At 59.8% G+C, this 16,579-nt stretch overlaps 1 protein-coding gene across 7 annotated transcripts; it reads left to right on the forward strand.

The window, feature by feature from the left end:
- The first annotated feature begins 300 nt into the window (after positions 1-300).
- Positions 301-4,395, forward strand: JOSD2 (Josephin domain containing 2). Of its 7 annotated transcripts, none has more exons than XM_060083761.1 (5): positions 301-463; positions 1,030-1,235; positions 2,744-2,869; positions 3,798-3,992; positions 4,095-4,395. In XM_060083761.1, the coding sequence occupies exons 1-5, from the start codon at positions 380-382 to the stop codon at positions 4,192-4,194; spliced, it is 711 nt and encodes a 236-aa protein (XP_059939744.1). In that variant the 5' UTR covers positions 301-379; the 3' UTR covers positions 4,195-4,395. The 7 variants fall into 7 exon arrangements, with proteins under 7 accessions (XP_059939744.1, XP_059939745.1, XP_059939746.1 ...); XM_060083762.1 differs by having other exon boundaries at positions 301-421; positions 1,027-1,235; XM_060083763.1 differs by having other exon boundaries at positions 301-421.
- The last annotated feature ends 12,184 nt before the right edge of the window (positions 4,396-16,579 follow it).

Consider the following 16,579-nt stretch of genomic DNA (forward strand, 5'->3'; position numbering starts at 1 on the left):
ATGATGTCATCGCAGGGAGCGGGCATACAGAGTAGCAACACCCCTGGAAGCTATCGCGAGAGCCTATTCACTACATTTCCCAGAACCCTTCGAGTAGCACGGGGCGTGGAAGTGCGCGGAGAGGGTCGTCTCAGGGCACATTTCCGGTTCTCACCGCGGGGACCGACGGAAGTTGTAGTCCCGCGTTCTCGGGGGGCGAGAGCGGACTTCCGGGCCACGCTGCCCAGGCGTTCCGTGCGGAGCAAGAGCTCTCGCGAGGGTCGCCGGGAGTTGTAGTCCGGCTCGCGGGGGCCGCCGGGAGCTGTAGTCCGTCCCTCCTGCCCAGTCAGCGCGGTGCTGCCCGCCCTGTTCTCGGAGGCCAGAGCTGCCGCCCAGGGGGATGCGGGAGCCCCCGGTTCGGGGGAACAGAGAGGCAGGCGGGGTGAGGGTCGTTGCCAGGCAACGGGCGAGCGCCACGGTTGGGGTACGGGTCGGGGAGAGGGCTCTGTTACTCGATGTCCGGGAAGGGGGCCCTGTTGCCAGGTGACAGGAAGAGAGAACTCTGTTGGTTAGTGACAGGGGAGGGGAGTCTTCCGTTGCTAGGCGACCAGAAGAGACCCTGTTACCTAGAGACAGGGGAGGAGGCTTCCTCTATTGCTAAGTAACCTGAGGAGAGACTGGTTACCTAGTGGGGTGGGGGGGTGGGGGTCCTCTGCTGCTAGGTAACCAGAGAGGAAGCCTGTTACCTAGGGACAGGGGAGGGGGTTCTCTGTTGCTAGGTGACCACCATAGGGGACCCTTTCACTTAGGGATGTGGCGGGGGTGGTCCTCTGTTGCTAAGTGAGCAGAAGAGAGAGCTTTTTTCCTAGAAATAGGGGATGGAGGTACTCTCTTGCCAGGAGAGCGCCAGGAGAGCAGTCAGTGGCCCGGTGGCCGCTCAGGCTGCCTGAGCCCCCACTCAATGACGGTGCCCCCAGGGCCTGCTGGCAGGTTCGGCTTCCTGATCCCAGGCCCCTGAGTACCTTTTCCCCCACCCTCACCCCCAAGCAGGAGCCGAGGACGGCATGTCCCAGGCCCCAGGAGCTCAGCCAAGCCCGCCCTCCGTGTACCACGAACGGCAACGCCTGGAGCTCTGTGCCGTCCACGCCCTCAACAACGTCCTGCAGCAGCAGCTCTTCAGCCAGGAGGCTGCCGATGAGATCTGCAAGAGGTGACCATCACCCACCCCAACCCCTGGAGAAGCAGGGCTCACAGAGGTGGGGCAACCCACCTGGGTCTCAGAGCAAGGCAGGGGCGGAGAGAGCCCCGGGGCTTTCTGCTGCCCCATCCCCTGCCTGGGCTGCACTCTGGGACTCAGAGATTAAGAGTGCCTACTGCGCCTGTTCACCCCTCTCGCCTCAGCCCCAGACCAGGTCACATCCTTTTATCTGGGTCCTCATCCCCCACTCTCCTCTGGCCTCCCAGCTTCCGGTTTATCTCGTTCAGTCCAGGCTACACAGAGCTCCCGCGATGACCCTGCCCCTCCCCTGCTCCCAGTCCTCCCATGGCTCCCCAGCACCCCTGGCAGAAGTCCCAAGCTCTGCAGTCTGATAACCAAAACCCTGTGTGCTGTGATCCCCACCCGTCTCTGTCACTTCATATCTCACTGCTCCCCTCCAAGCAAATTCCTCTCCAGTCCCCGAAAGAGCCCCGCCATGGTGCCTCTGGGCCTTTGCACAGGCTATTCTTTCTGCCTGGCACAGCTTTCTCCTCTTGGCAGCCTGGAATGTTCCTCCTCACTATTCAAGATTTCAAACATCACTCCTTTGTCATCTCTCTGCCTGATCCCCTCCTCTCTGTCCCCACAGCTCTGTCCCCATCATCTCCTAGACCCTCCCCTCAGCCTCCAGTCTCTCCCCTCCAGTCAATTCCCAGCATGATCCTACACCCAGAGATGACCCTTTCTCCCCATCTCCTGCTCACAGCCCTCCCGTGCCCGTGCCCCTGCCCCAGCATCCTCAGGCAAAGTCCCAGCCCCTCAGACTGATTATTTTAGAATGTATTCATCTCCTCTGTCATTCAAAACAGGGATCAATCAACTCTTTCATGGCAAGGCCATGCTGGAGACCCAGAGATGAGTCCGCTATGAGCCCTGCGCTGAGGGAAGCCAGGGAAACAGATACACAGAAAAAGAATACACAACTTTCCCCTCTCCGACCCCGCCCCCTGCCCTGCCCACCAAAGGCCCAGAGACAGAACAAAGGGCTGTTGTTCAGAGGAGGCAGAGCCCAGAGGGACAAGCGGTGGCGGGGTGGGTCCCCTGGGCCGGGGGACAGCTGGATGGAAGGCTGGGGGTAGCAGCACAGGAGATGTGGTTGGGGACAGGTGGCTGCAACGGGTGGGATGGGCCTGAAGCCAGGAGGCCAGCAGGGGCCAGATCTGCAAGGCCAGGCTGAAGGGCTGGGGCTCTCCTGGGGTGACGGGGGTGCCAGGAAGGGCCGGGAGCAGGGGCAGGGCCGAGGCAGTGCTGGGCGTAGAAAGAGCCCCCGGGAGGGGGAGGATTGGAAGCTGGGTGAAGGACAGGGCACGCATCCCTGAGGCCAGGGCAGGGAGCGTAAGGGAACAGGAGCAGGGCTTGGGGCTGATGAGTCACGGGGATGGAAGAGAGGAAAGAGTCCCAAGGCTGGGTGACTCACGGACCCTGGGACTCTTTGGCTTTGTGGGGAAGGGGGAGGCCTTTCCAGGGAGCCCCCAACTCAGGAGGCCCTGACCACCTCCCAACCAGGTTGGCCCCAGACTCCCGGCTGAACCCCCATCGCAGCCTCCTGGGCACCGGCAACTATGACGTCAACGTGATCATGGCCGCCCTGCAGGGGCAGGGCCTGGCCGCCGTGTGGTGGGATAGAAGGAGGTGCGACCGGAAGCACTGCGTCCTGTGTGCCGAGCTGGGCACAGTGGGTGCGGTGTGATGGTGGTCAGTGTGGGACAAAGCAGGAGGAGGGGATGGGTGGAAGGTTTGCATGGGTGGACCGGGACGGCTGGCAGACTGAGGGGTTGGGAGGTGGTAGACGGATGACTCGATGGTCAGTGGGATAGGCTGATGGTAACTGGGTGAGGAAGTGCATGGTGAGTGGGTGGCTGGATGTGCTGGGTGGGTGGTTGGGTGATGGGATGAGATGAATGGTTGGGTGGCTGAGTGAATAAAGGATGAATAGTCGGTAGGCAGTGGATACCAAATAGACAGTTGGGTCAACGAACGGATAAATGGACGGACACGTGGATGGAAGAATGAATGAAGAGCTGGGTGGATGGTGGAGAAGCCGCTGGGCTGCTGGCCGGCTTCTGGTTGACTGAATCAGCGGGCGGGTGATGAATGGGTGAAGCGTTGATGGGTAGCTGGATGCTGGGCGACTGTTCGATGGCTGGGAGGCCTGGATGGGTGAGTGGGTGGGCAGGTGGTGGATAATGGGTGGATAACAGGTAGAATCAGCAGTAGATGCGTCAGGACCGGATGGGGAGTGGGGTGGGTGCTGGAGTTGTTGGGCGCTTGGATGGATGGTTAGGTAGGCGCATAACGGACGGGTAATGGATGGACAGGCAGATGGTGGATGGTGAAGGGGGAGTTGCTGGGTGGGGGGTGGCTGACTGGGAGGTCTGGGTGGGGAGGGGGAGCAGCTGAGTGGAAGGAAGCAAGGGGTGGGTCGGTGGAAGAGAGTCCCTGGGTGGGCCCGGGCAGCCATGCTGCCACCAGCCTGGGGCCCCCACACCCGGTAACGCTGGGCCGGCGGGCGCCTGTGGAGGCCGGGCCCTGACCGCGGCGTCCCTGCCCCGCCATGCAGGCCCCTGTCCCAGCTGGCGCTGCCCCGGGTGCTGGGGCTGATCCTGAACCTGCCCTCGCCTGTGTCCCTGGGGCTGCTCTCCCTGCCGCTGCGCCGGCGGCACTGGGTGGCCCTGCGCCAGGTGGACGGCGTCTACTACAACCTGGACTCCAAGCTGCGGGCGCCCGAGGTCCTGGGCAACGAGGATGGTGTCAGGTGAGGGGAGGGGGCGACTCCAGGGCTGGGCGCCAGACCCCCCTCCCCGGGGGGCAACCCCAGGCACCCCCCAGGCCTCAGTCTCCCCGTTTCTCCGCCCAGGGCCTTCCTGGCAGCCGCGCTGGCTCAGGGCCTGTGCGAGGTGCTGCTGGTGGTGACCAAGGAGGTGGAGGAGAAGGGCTCCTGGCTGCGGACAGACTGACCCCCAGGAGGAGGGGACCACGGCCACCCGCCGGGCGTGGCCCCCCGCGCATCCACATCCGGTTCCCGAGCGCCGGGGGAAGGGCCAGGCCCCGCGCACCTCGTGGACCCAGCGGAGGTCCCAGCCCCTCCCCCACACCCCTCCCCTCCCTCCCCCCAAGCCCCTGCAGCCTCAATAAACCCGATGGATGATTTGCTCCCAGCCTGGCCTGAGTCTCACTGGGGGCCCCTTTCCTTCAGCGACGCTGGTTTATCAGAGAGGCCCAGGCGGGCCTGGCCAGGATCCGAGCTCTCTGCCACCTCCCGGCTTGGTCACTCATCTCTCGGGCCTCAGTTTCCTCATGGGGGTGGGCCCAGGGGAAAACAATGCAAATGCCTGCCCTCTCGAGGCTCCTGGGAGAGACCAGCAGTGAACAGAGAGATGCAGTCCAGGGTGTTTAGGGAGATGAGCCCCAAGGAGAAGGAGAGGGTTTACTTCTTGACTCCCAACTCATCTACCAACTGCAGTCATGGCCCCCAAAGATGCCCAAATCCTCATCCCCGGAACCCGCGCATATGTTCAGATGCATGGCAAAGGGGAACGAAGGTTGCTAATCCGCTGACCTTAAAATCGGGAAATTATCCTGCACTGTCTGAGTCGGCCCGATGTAATCCCGAGGGCCCTTAAAAGTGAAGCAGGCACAGGATTTCCCTGGTGGTCCAGTGGTTAAGACCCCGCTCTTCGACGGCAGGGGGCATGGGTTCAATCCCTGGTCAATACCACATGCACGGCGGTGCAGCCAAAAAAAAAAAAAAAAAAGTGAAGGAGGTAGGAGAATCTCAGACATGACTAAGGAAGCAGCGTCAAAGAGATGCCACACGGAGCAGGGCGCTTTGAGACAAGAGGGGTCACGGGCCAGGAAACGCAGGCAGCCTCTATCTAGGAGGTGAAATACACAAGGAAACGGATTCTCCCCCAGGCCCCCAGAAGGAACCAGCCCTGCCCACACCTTGACTCTAACCCAGTGAGACTCATTTTGGACTCTGACCTCCAGAAATGTAAGAGAATCAATGTGTGTTGTTAGAAGCCACTACGTTTGCTAGAGCAGCCAGGGAAAGGAACACCAGGAAAAGGAACACAGCGTAGAATTCCTCAGGGCAGTGGAAGGTGTTGCTGAGGAGGTGTTTGAGCAAAGACTGGAAGAAGGGGAGGGAGAGAGGCAGGCACGGAGAGGTCTGTAGGAGAAGCATTCCAGGCAGACAACAGGCATTGCAAAGGTCCTGAGGCATGCTGGTGTGGCTGGAGCTGAGGGAGAGAGAGGGTGGAGAGGTGACGGAGAGGGAAGATGGTGGCCAGTGGGATTTGAGCAGAGGAAGGACAGACTCCCACTGGGTGTCCTCTCCACAGTCTCCCCTGAGCAGCCCCCCATCCTGTCCTGTACCCTTCCCCCAGGGCCCCCGTCCCTCCGGGTCTGGCCTGTGCAGCTGGATGCTTGCCATCCTCAGCTCTCAAGCTGGGAGGAAGACACAAGGGGATGGATGTAAAGACCCCCAGTCCCAGTGGTGGGGTGTTTTAACAGGGGTCCCATGGGACAAAGTGGTGGGCCTCAGGAAGATGAGGGGTCCTGGGGGAGCTGGCTGAGGGGCGTTCTCCAGGGAGCCAGTGGGGAGGGAGGGAGGGCCCATTCCAGAATTAGAAACAGCCCAGATTGAGACCTGGAATGTTGAGGGAGATGATTTCTCCAGTAGCTATTTGAGGAGGTGATAAAGAGATAAGGGTGGATCCTGGCAGGTCCACAGCCCACAGGGCCTCCAAGAGCAGCTGAGGGGCTGGACCTGGTCCAGGGCAATGGGTAGGGCTGTGAGCAGGGGGGGCAGGTCGGTCCTGGGTGCAGAAAGACCCTCTGCGGCCACGTGGGGGAAGGTGGAGGCTGGGAGGCCCAGGAGGAGGCTGAGGGTCCCAATGGGAGAGGACAAGTCAGGGCCTGAGTTCAGGACCCTGGGGGTAGAGTGGGGGTGACAAGAGAATCGGGGCAGGCTCTGGGGGTGAGGGAGAGGGGCAGGGAAGGAGGTACCCGGTGTCTGGCCCTGGGACCTGGGGGACAGTAGGGCCACCCCAACAGATGGGACCGAGGTAGGAGGAGTGGGTGTGGGGGACATGCTGAGCTCAAGGGGGTGTAAGGATTGTGACAGGCCGGGTGACATCAGGGGAGGAGGACCAGGGTCAGGGACCCAGGAGACGGTTTTAGGGGTCATGGGCCTAAAACTGTGAGGGAGAAACATGGGCAAAAGAGGGGCCCCCCATTAGGTGGCGGGCAGATATGGGGGACCTGGAGGCACAGGGAGGCCGTGGGCAGGGAGAGGCAGGCAGGGCCCCAGCTGGGGCGTCTCCCCGAGCCGCCTCAGGCTGTGCTCCACGCAGACAGTAAATTCTGAGAGGGACACAAGAAAGAAGGTGGGGAGCAGGCGCCGGCAGAACACGCTGACCCATGGTGATGGGGGCACTTGGGCTTGGCGGGTTCTGGTTCCCAAGACCTCAGAGGTCAAAGGGCAACTTGTAAAGTGAAAAGTCAAGCAGCACGTGAGGGGAAACTGCTGGGGTCCCGGGACACCCCAGCTCGGGGGTGCCCCCCGCACCCGCCCAGTCTCTGACTCCCTCTGTCCCTCCCTTCGGGTCCCTCTCTTGGGCTCTCTTTCTGGGTGTTTCTGTCTCTCCGTGTCGCTCTCAGCTTCTGGGGGCCCCTCCTGCCCCCTGTGCCTGTCGCCTGTCCCATCCGGTCCCAGACAGCCTGGCGGGGCTCCCTGAGTGTTTCTATTCCTGGGCCTGAGTGACCTCCCCGGGTGCCTTCTCAGTGGCGGCCTAATATGGTCAGAGCGGGAGCCCAGAGGGCAAGGGTGGGACCTGGGCAGGGGGCGTGGGGGTCCCTGCAGCCTCCCTCCTCCTGCTCCCAGCACCCCCCCAGGCGCTAACCCCTCCTGCTCTGCAGGCTGGGCCAGCGCACGGATTGAGCGCTTACTGTTTGCCCCTTACGGTGGGTGCAGAGGGGCCCATGCAGCCTCGAAAGCCCCCACCTGCCGGGGCCACCCCACTTCTCACAAGCCTGAGTCAGGCTGTCCCTTGTCCCAGGGTGCCCAGCCAGGCTGGTCCCAGAGCATCGGTTGGCGGGGGCTCCTGGGGATCCCCGGTTGCCCTTTGGGGGCACCCCACGCAGGGCCCCAGGGGCCCCTCAGTGCCGGCCTGGTTGCAGGAGGGAAGGAGGGGGCCGGTCACGTGGAAGGTGCAGGGGGAGGTGACAGCTGTCCCGTGCCCCCGGGTGCTGACAGCTGAGGCCCAATTTAGCTCTCGGAGCCCAGGGCTAGCCAGATAAGGCAGTGAGGGGTGCAGCCCCGCCCCCAGGGCACCCCTTAAATCACCCGGTCGGGCCCTGGGGGGTGGCCGCCAGCGATGCCAGGTGAGAGGGGCCGCGCTCCTTCCTGCCTCCCCGCGTCCCGCCCGCACAGCGCTGCCCCTCCGGCTCTCCCGTCTCCCGTCTCTCTCTCTGTCATCTCTCTCCCTCTCATCTCTCCATCTGTCTTTCTGTCTCTTCCAATCTCCGACCCTCCCGCTCTCCATTTCTCCCCATCCCGTTCCTAACTCTGCCTCTGTCCTTCTTTCTCTCTCTTGCCCCATCCTCTCTCTCTCGTCTGTCTTCCCATGTCTATCTAATCTCTCTTCATCTCTGTGTCTCTCTCCTGTCTCTGTTTCTTTGTCTGTCTCTGTCTCCCCATCTCTGACCCTTCTGCCCGTCTCTCTCCCTTCTTCCCTGTGTGTGTGTGTGTCTCTCTCCTCACTTCTCTCTTGGTCTCTCTCAATCGCTCCCTGTCTCTGTCTCTCTGCCTCTCCCTGACTTTCTCTCCCCGTCTCTCTCTGACCCTACCTCTCCATCGCCCCGGATGGAGGCCGCCTGGGGCCTCTGCTGCGGTTTCTGCTGAATAAAGCTGTTTCTGTCCTCACCTCTCCGCTCCTCTCGCCTCTTTTCCTTTCTCACCCCTCTGCCTCTGAGCTCAGCACCCCCGCCCTGAACCCAGGTGGGTGGAGGTCGGGAACCCGGGGCTGGGGTCAGGGTCGGGGTTCCTCCCTCCCAGAGACTGCAAGAAACAGAGGCTGAGAAACAGATGGAGGAGATGGGGAGAAAAACCGAGAGATGGATGCAGAGGGAGACCCAGAGAGAGCAAGAGACAGGGACTCAGAGACAGAGAGACAGACCGGGATGGGGGCCATAGACTCAGAGGTGGGAGGAGAGCCAGTGGGACAGCAGGACCTAGATACGCAGAGAAACACAGAGAGGGAGATGGGGTGACATCTCCAGCTCAGAGACAGGGAGATGCAGAGACACGGAGAGAGACTGGGAGGCCCCGCATCCCCCAGACACGGCAGACTGGGCTGGGCAGCCCCCTCCCCCTCCCGCCAGGCGGTGCCAGGCCCCAGACAACGGGCCCTTGTCCTGACAGGGCCTTGACTCTGTTGGGGCAGCTGGGGGCTGGGCTGGCTGGGCCCCAGCGTTGGGGGGGAGGGGCAGCCACCAGAAGCCTGGCCTTGGCCTCCACCCTCAGACTCCCCCTCCTCCCTCGACCTCCTCCTTCCAGCCCCGCTCTGGGGTCTCTGCCCACTCCCAGCCTGCTTTCTGCTCTGCCGGGGAAGGGGACAGGCATTTATGGAGCACCTGCTGGATGTACCTGAAATGCCTCCGTGCCCCTCCTGACACCCTCTTGTCCCCCCCGTCCCTTCCTCTGTGCCCTCTGCTTGTTCTTCCTGGGCTTCTGGCTCCCTTCCTTGGAAAAGATGGGCATTTATTAAGTTCCTAGTGTTTGCCAGGCAATTCCCATACACTGTCTCTGCACCTTATACTCTTTTTGCTCTCCTGTCCCTTCCACCCTGTTTCCTTTCCCTTCTTCCTGATCTGCCTGGTCTCTCCTGCAAGGAAATGGGCATTTATTGAGCACCTACTGTGTGCTAGGGAATTTACAAACCCTGTCTCCTCTCTTATTAGATACACGCTTTTCTCCCCCAATTCTTTTCTTCCTTCTCTATTCATCTCCTCTCCTTTCTGACTCTGCTCTGTCCTAGGGGAGGGAATGAACATATATTGAGGACCTACTGTGTGCCGGGCAGTTTACACACCATCTCACCCTTCCTCACATCGTCTTCCTCCCCCGTCTCTCCTCTGTCCTCTCCTTGTCTTTCTGGGCTCTCTGCTCTCTGCCAAGGCAGGGAACACACATTTATTGAGTACCTATGGAATACCGAGCAATTGCTTGTGCTTTCTCTATTCTCCTCTCGCCCTCTCATCTCCACTGACCCGTGGTTTCCGCTGTCCTCTGCTTCTTTCTGCTCTCTGCCAGGAGAGGAACTGGGCATTTATAGAGCACCTATTTGTGTGCCTGGTAATTTCCTTCCACTCCCCCTCCCCCTCGATTCTCCCTGTTCCTTCATCTCTGACTTTTCCTTATTTTCTGCGCTGTCTCCCCTTTCTTGGGGGAAGAAAACAAGCAATTATGGAGCACCTACTGTATGCCAGGCAATTAACACCCCACCTAATCTTCCCGTGCCCCTTTCTCCCTGCCCCGCTCATTCTGCCAGCTTCTCCCTTCCTGTGTTCTCTAGGCCTTCCTCGGGGCAGGGAACGAGCGTTAACCGAGCACCTCTATGTGCCCCAGGATTCGCCGGGACTGCCTCCTCTGACATCACCCCCTCCCTTCTGCTCCATCCTGTCGCCTCCTCGGCCAACCTTCCTGTCACCAGTATCTTCCTCTTCCTCTTGTTTGCTTTCTGTTGCGAGGAAGACAGTGTGCACTCAGTGAGCACCTCCTGTGTGCCTCACCCACACACTCGCACGGTCTCTTCCTCATTTCCTCTCTTCCCCCTGGTTCCTGCTCTCTTCCAGCTTCTCCCCTTCCTCTCTGCCCTGCCAGCTCTCTCCTGGGGGAGGAACTAGGCATGTACTGAGCGCCTGCTGTGTGCTACTCCTATCAGCTGTCTGTCCCGGCTTGCCTCATAGGCCCTGCGCTCCCTTCTCTCTCCCTCTCTGCTTGCTTTCCTCCTCCTGGCTGCCTCCTCTGCTCGCTGCCAGGAAGGGGGACGGGCATTTATTAAGTGCCTATTGTATGCCCACTGCTTTACCTACACTGTCTCCTTCCAGCACAGCTTCTCCTGTTCATTGTCTCTGCTGGCATTTCCCCTCCCCGCTCCTTTTCTTCCTGTCGTCTTTCTCCTGGGAAGAGAACTAACACTTAAGAGCACCAACCGTATGCCTAGCTATTTCCACCCCTGGCCCTCCCTCCTTTGGCTGTCTTTCCTCCCGTGTCTCCTCTGTGGTGGTTTCTTCACTTCCTTTCTGACTTGGCTCCTCTCTCCTGATGAAGGGAATGAATGGGCATTGATTGAGCACCAGCTGTGTGCCAGGCTCTTCATAAACCCAGCGTACCCTCCTCACACTCTCCCTCCCCCTTTCCCTTCCTCTCTATCGCCTCTTCTCTCCCTTCCTGCTTTCCGCGTCCTCCACCAGGAAAGGGTAGGGGCACTAATTAAGCACCAACTGCGTGCTGGGCAGTTCACACACGCTACTGACTCTCTTTAGACCCTGGGTTCTCCCCTGCCCCTTCCTCTCCTTCTCCTCTCCCTTCTCTGCAGCGGAAGCTCTCAATTTTTCCAGACGGAAGGGAGGTAGGCAGCGATCTCAGCCGCCACGGCTGTAGAAGGGGCCCATCATCTTCACCTCATGCTGCTGGGTGCCGCGAGCTGATGACCCACTGGGGCTCCATTTGGATTTCCTCATTTGGGAAAAAAAAATGTGGATCACAATAGCCACTCCCTAGGGCGGGGGAGGGAGGTGTGACTGAAGGAGACCAGGAGGGAAAGTAGGATAGACGGTGCTAGAACCTGCCCACGGGAGGGGGGAGGGGCGCTGACGCTGCTTCTGCTCATTGAGTCCCGACTTGTCGCCCTCGTAGCCCCTCCCCACCTCCCTGCGCGCTCTGCTCCGCCCCCGCCCGCGAGAAGCAGCTGAGGAAACTGAGGCTCAGGCGGGGGAGAGAATCGCCAGCACTCGGCCCCCCGTGTCTCCCTCCCTCCGTGAGCCTCGGCGCCCTCCCGCCCCCCGCCCCGTTCTCTGGACCTCCCTCCGATTTCCAATCTCTCTCTCTCTCACTAGCTCCTTCTCCCCTCCCTCCCACTTTCTGCACCGCGTCCTCTCCGCATCCCTCGCTCCATCTTTTCTCTCTCTCTCCTGGCCCTGTCTCTCACACACTTCCTCTGCCTCTGCCCCGTCAGTTTCTCTTGGCACCACATCGTCCTGCCTGAAAGGGCCTCCCTCGCACTGTGCTGCGTCTCCTTCGCGCGCACCTTCTCCATCAGGTCCTTTTCATTCTTCCTCCGTGCTGCCGCTCCTCCTCCTCCCCCTCCTCCCCCCTCTGATCTGTCTCGACCTTCTGTCCGTTTGTCCGTCTCTCCACAGCCACCCGCTCACAGGTTTCCTTCTTCTCACCCTTGTCTTTCACCCTGATCCTCAGTTTCTCCCTCTTTGATTCACACACACCCACGCTCCTCCCCCCGCCAACTTCTCTTCCTTAAACCGCGCTCCTATCCGTCCTTTACACCTTCCTCCGCCGCAGCCCCAGCTTGACTCCCCTGCGCAGTCACTCTCGGCCTTTCTGGAAGCCCTTCTGCTTTTCCTTCGGCCTTTGCCCCGCCCCCCGCTCCTGGCTCCCACCCCGTCCATCCTCCTCTCCCCGATGGGGATGGGGTGCGGAGTCCCCAGCCCTGGGCTTCCCGCTCTGGGCTCTCGGGCTGGCCCTCCGCTCCCCCTTCCTCGGCTGCTGCTGGGTCTCCTCTCTCTACCCTTGTCCCCTTCGCCTCGCCCCTATTCCTCACATTTACCGCTCACACCAGCCTCTCCTGCTCCTCCCGTCTCCCCACAGGGGCTCCTATCTCCTGCCCTTCCTGGCCTCGCTCTCCCTCAGTTTCCTTGTATCTTCTTTCCATCGGCTTTTCACTCCTGACTCTCTCCTCCGCCGTCTACCCGCCCCCCCCCGCCTCTCTCCCGGCGCTGCCCTTTCTACCACCCTGTCCTTGTGCCCTCCCTTCCCCGGCGTGAGCGGCCAACCGCCCCCTCAGCCCTCACCGCTTGCCTCGTCTCGGTCTCTCATGGTCTCTTTCTCCCACACCTGCTCCCACACACCTGGGGCTCGCAGCGCCTCCCCCTCCCGGCTCTCCCCGCCCCCGTCCCCCGTCCCCGTCCCGTCCTTGCTCGACTCCCGCAGCTGGGGAGGCCCGTGCGGTAACCGACGGGGGCGGGACGGCTGCCTCCCCGCGCTGGTGTTATTTTTATCCTGTCTTGGAACAGACGGTCCTGTGATTAATGTTTCACAGCTTACGGAATTCATTTCATGTCCTGCCAGGTCCTGGGACCATCAGCTGCACGTTTTTGCCGTCTGCAGCTCATCGTTCGTTAACTGGGACACGGGGACACTGTCCCGTGATTTGGCGCGTTATCACTCGACAGGGGGCAAAGCTTCCCTTCCCTCCTGTCTCCCTCTCTGTCTCTCCCTCTCTCCCCCCTCCTCCTTTCTGAGCCCCGTTCCTTCTCTCCCCTCTTTATTCACCGGGCTCTTTCCTGTCACACCTTCGGCTTTGTTCTGTTTTCCCTGCTGTCACTCTCTTCTCTCACTCAGTCACCAAATGCCCTCGGGGTGGCCGCCCGGGTGTCGAGGAGGGAGACTGTCCTCCGTGGGCCGGGCTGGGGTCTGAGGGCTGGGGTCTGAAGAGCCACCGCCCACCCCTCCCGGCGCCTCCTGGCCTCGCGCTGCAGCCTAGTCTCGCCTCACTTTCCCCTTTTCTCATTTCCTCCGTGTCCCCCGGTCCCTTCTTTCCACCACGTGCCTCCCCGCTGGCCTCCCTCCATCCTCTCCACAGCCTGGACCTCCCCCTCCCTCCGCCCCTCCCCTTGGCCTCCAAGAGTGTGTGTGGGGGGGGCACAGGCGGGACGCCTCTCTCCCTTTCCCTCCTCCTCTCTCCCCCCTCCCTCCCTCCTTTTCTCTCCCCTTTCCTCCTCTCCCACTCTCCGTCTCTCTCCATGCCGTCTCTCACACCCGTTCTCTTACACACACACACACACACACACTCACTCAGTCTCTTCTCATCTTTTTACCGTCTCCCGTCCATCCTTTTCTCTCTCCCTCGGTCTCTCCTCCCCTCCCTCTCGGCTCTCCCTGAATCTCTCCCTCTTTTCCCCCCGGCTCTCTGGGAACCTCCCCAGGGCTCACACCCCTTCTCTCTCCGCTTGCTTCTCTCCCGGCTCCTCCCCTCCTCTCGGGTCTGTCTCCTGAGCGGTTCTCTCCCCCCTTCGCCCCATCTCTTCTCTCCTCCAACCTCCCTGTCTCCCTCTTTTCTTTCTCCCCCTCCTGTCTCTGCCCTTGGCTTTCTCTCCTCTCCTGTCTCCCTTCTACTTTCGCTATCTTGTTTCTCCTCTGCCTCTTTCCTTTTTCCACTTGCTCCCTTCCTCTCCCCTCCTCACATCCGTCTCCTCTCTCCTCGCTGCATCTTTCCTTCTCCTCATCCCTCCTCTTTCTCGCTCTCCAGTTTCTCTTTTTCCAGCCCCTCGCACCTTCTTTCACGCTCTCTCCTTCTTTCCTTTCTCTCCTCTCCCAATCTGTCTTCTCATCTCCTCTTTCTCTCTCTGTCTCCGGAGGCCCCTGCCCTGCCCAGCATCCCCTCCCCCGTGCGTCCTCACCCTAAGGGCTCCAGGGGCTCCTCTCTCCCTTTCCCTCTCCTGCCCTTGGGGCTCTGAGGTTTCCAAGTTCTGAGCAGATGGCAGAGTCAACCCAGGGAGCCCAGGGCCGGGCTGTCAAGCCAGAGTCCCCGACGTGGAAGGACCTTTGTGACACCCATTTTCTCTCTCTCTTTCTGTCTGCCCTGGGCTCTGGACCCTGCCTGGAGGGATCAAGTCTGCCCCAGGCACAGGAGGACGAGAGGACAAGCTGAGGCAGGGAGCAGCTGCCTAAAGACTCACAGCACGTAAGTGGCAAGGCCAGGACGGTGGGGGGGGGCCGCCCTACAGTTGGCTGGGAATCTGCTCCTTCTGGACTCTGCTGAGCCCTGGACTCCAGCCTGAGCTTGCTGAGGAGGCTGCCGCCTTTCTGCTCCATTCCCCTTCCCAACCTTCCACCATCTTCTCTTCCTCAGGCAGCGTGAAGCACAGCAGCGGCTGGGAGGAACTCACACGACCCCACTTCACAGATGAGAAAATAGACACCTGGTGTTCCTGAGGACCAGCATCTGCTAAGACAGAGACTTCATGGGAACCCCAACCTTCCCAAAGGATCGACAGTGCCCCCTCTAGGGTCCTTCTCTCCACTGAGACGGACCACATGGGTCAGCATGATGCCTGACCTCCCCCAGTACCGCCTGAGAGGCATTCTCAGACTGGGTGTGATCGTCCATCACCACCTACTGGCAAAGGACAAAACAGCAACCCAGCTCTAATAAACACTGGAAATGACCCCAACAAAAAAGGACAGTGCCAGGGGGTGGCAGAGGGGCTGGGGGAGAGGAGGGGGAGAATTTGCAAAATTCTGTAAAAATTAAAAACTTTACTCCTAACCAATACATAAACATCATACTCAGCAAGCTTCTTGGTATGCCAACTTAAATCTCCAGACTTCATGGGTGTTTTCAAGTCATGCTATGGGCAGGTTCTCTCCTGCACTGTCATGGAAATGCACATGTCGCTGCTTTGGGAAATGAAGGAGAGTGGGATTTGGTTTACACAATTTGCTAGGGAGCCTATTTCTAGGAATTGGGCCAAACTGAGTTTGTTTCCTCTGCAATGACCTTGCTGAATGGAAGCTGGATGCAAGCAAAGGTGAATGGATGACAGCCAGAGAGGCCCCAGTCACTGGCCCTGATCCTCACCTGGAGTCTCTCTGATGGGCTAAATAAAGAAACCTCTAAAATTGTTTCCAGAAGCTACCTGCTACAATGCACAATTTGGGGGTGGCAAAGATTCTTTAAAAATACTAAAGTTAGGGGCCTCCCTGGTGGCGCAGTGGTTAAGGGTCCGCCTGCCGATGCAGGGGATACGGGTTCGTGCCCCGGTCTGGGAGGATCCCATATGCCGCGGAGCGGCTGGGCCCGTGAGCCATGGCCGCTGGGCCTGTGCATCCGGAGCCTGTGCTCCGCAACGGGAGAGGCCACAACAGTGAGAGGCCCACATACCGCAAAAAGAAAAAAAAAAAAAAAAAAAAAACTAAAGTTAGGGCTTCCCTGGTGGCAAAGTGGTTGAGAGTCTGCCTGCTGATGCAGGGGACGCGGGTTCGTGCCCCAGTCTGGGAAGATCCCACATGCCGCAGAGCGGCTGGGTCCGTGAGCCATGGCCGCTGAGCCTGTGCATCCAGAGCCTGTGCTCCGCAACGGGAGAGGCCACAACAGTGAGAGGCCCACGTACCTCAAAAAAAAACAAAAAGAAAAAAGAAACAGTGACTAAGCTCTCCAGGGATGGGCAAGAATTAGATGAGAAGTTTAATCAGAAGAGAGCCCCAGGGAGCCTGCACGAGCTCGGACACTGACTAGAATATGCCACAAGGTAACCCTGCTGGCTTGAGAGCAGTTAAAAAAAGTCTAAGAAAAAAAGAATGTGGGGCTCCTCTCATGGTCCAGTGGCTAAGACTCCACACTCCCAATGCAGGGGACCTGGGTTCAATCCCTGGTCAGGGAACTGACCGCAACTAAGAGCTCGAACACCGCAACTACGCATCCCGCATGTGCAACTAAGACCCGGCACGGCCAAATAAATAATAAATAAATAAAATAATGTAATCAGATTGACAAAGACCTCAAACCTCAAGCCACTAAAAAATAACAAAATGGGGACTTCCCTGGTGATGCAATGGTTAAGAATCCACCTGCCGGGCTTCCCCAGTGGCACAGTGGTTGAGAATCCGCCTGCCAATGCAGGAGACACGGGTTCGATCCCTGGTCCGGGAAGTTCCCACATGCCACGGAGCAACTAAGCTCGTGTGCCACGACTACTGAGCCTGTGCTCTAGAGCCCGTGAGCCACAACTACTGAGCTCGCGTGCCGCAACTACTGAAGCCTGTGCGCCTAGAGCCCATGCTCCACAATGAGAGAAGCCACTGCAATGAGAAGCCCGCACACCGCAACGAACAGTAGCCCCCGCTCACTGCAACTAGAGAAAGCCCGCATGCAGCAACAAAGACCCAACACAGTCAAAAATAAATAAATAAATGATTTAAAAAAATATATATATATATATATAAAAAAAAAAAGAATCCACCTGCCAATGCAGGGGACATGGGTTCAAGCCCTGGTCTGGGAAGATCCCACATGCCGCGGAGCAACTAAGCCCGTGCGC

Source organism: Mesoplodon densirostris, chromosome 19, assembly GCF_025265405.1.
Source record: "Mesoplodon densirostris isolate mMesDen1 chromosome 19, mMesDen1 primary haplotype, whole genome shotgun sequence".
NCBI lineage: Eukaryota > Metazoa > Chordata > Mammalia > Artiodactyla > Ziphiidae > Mesoplodon > Mesoplodon densirostris.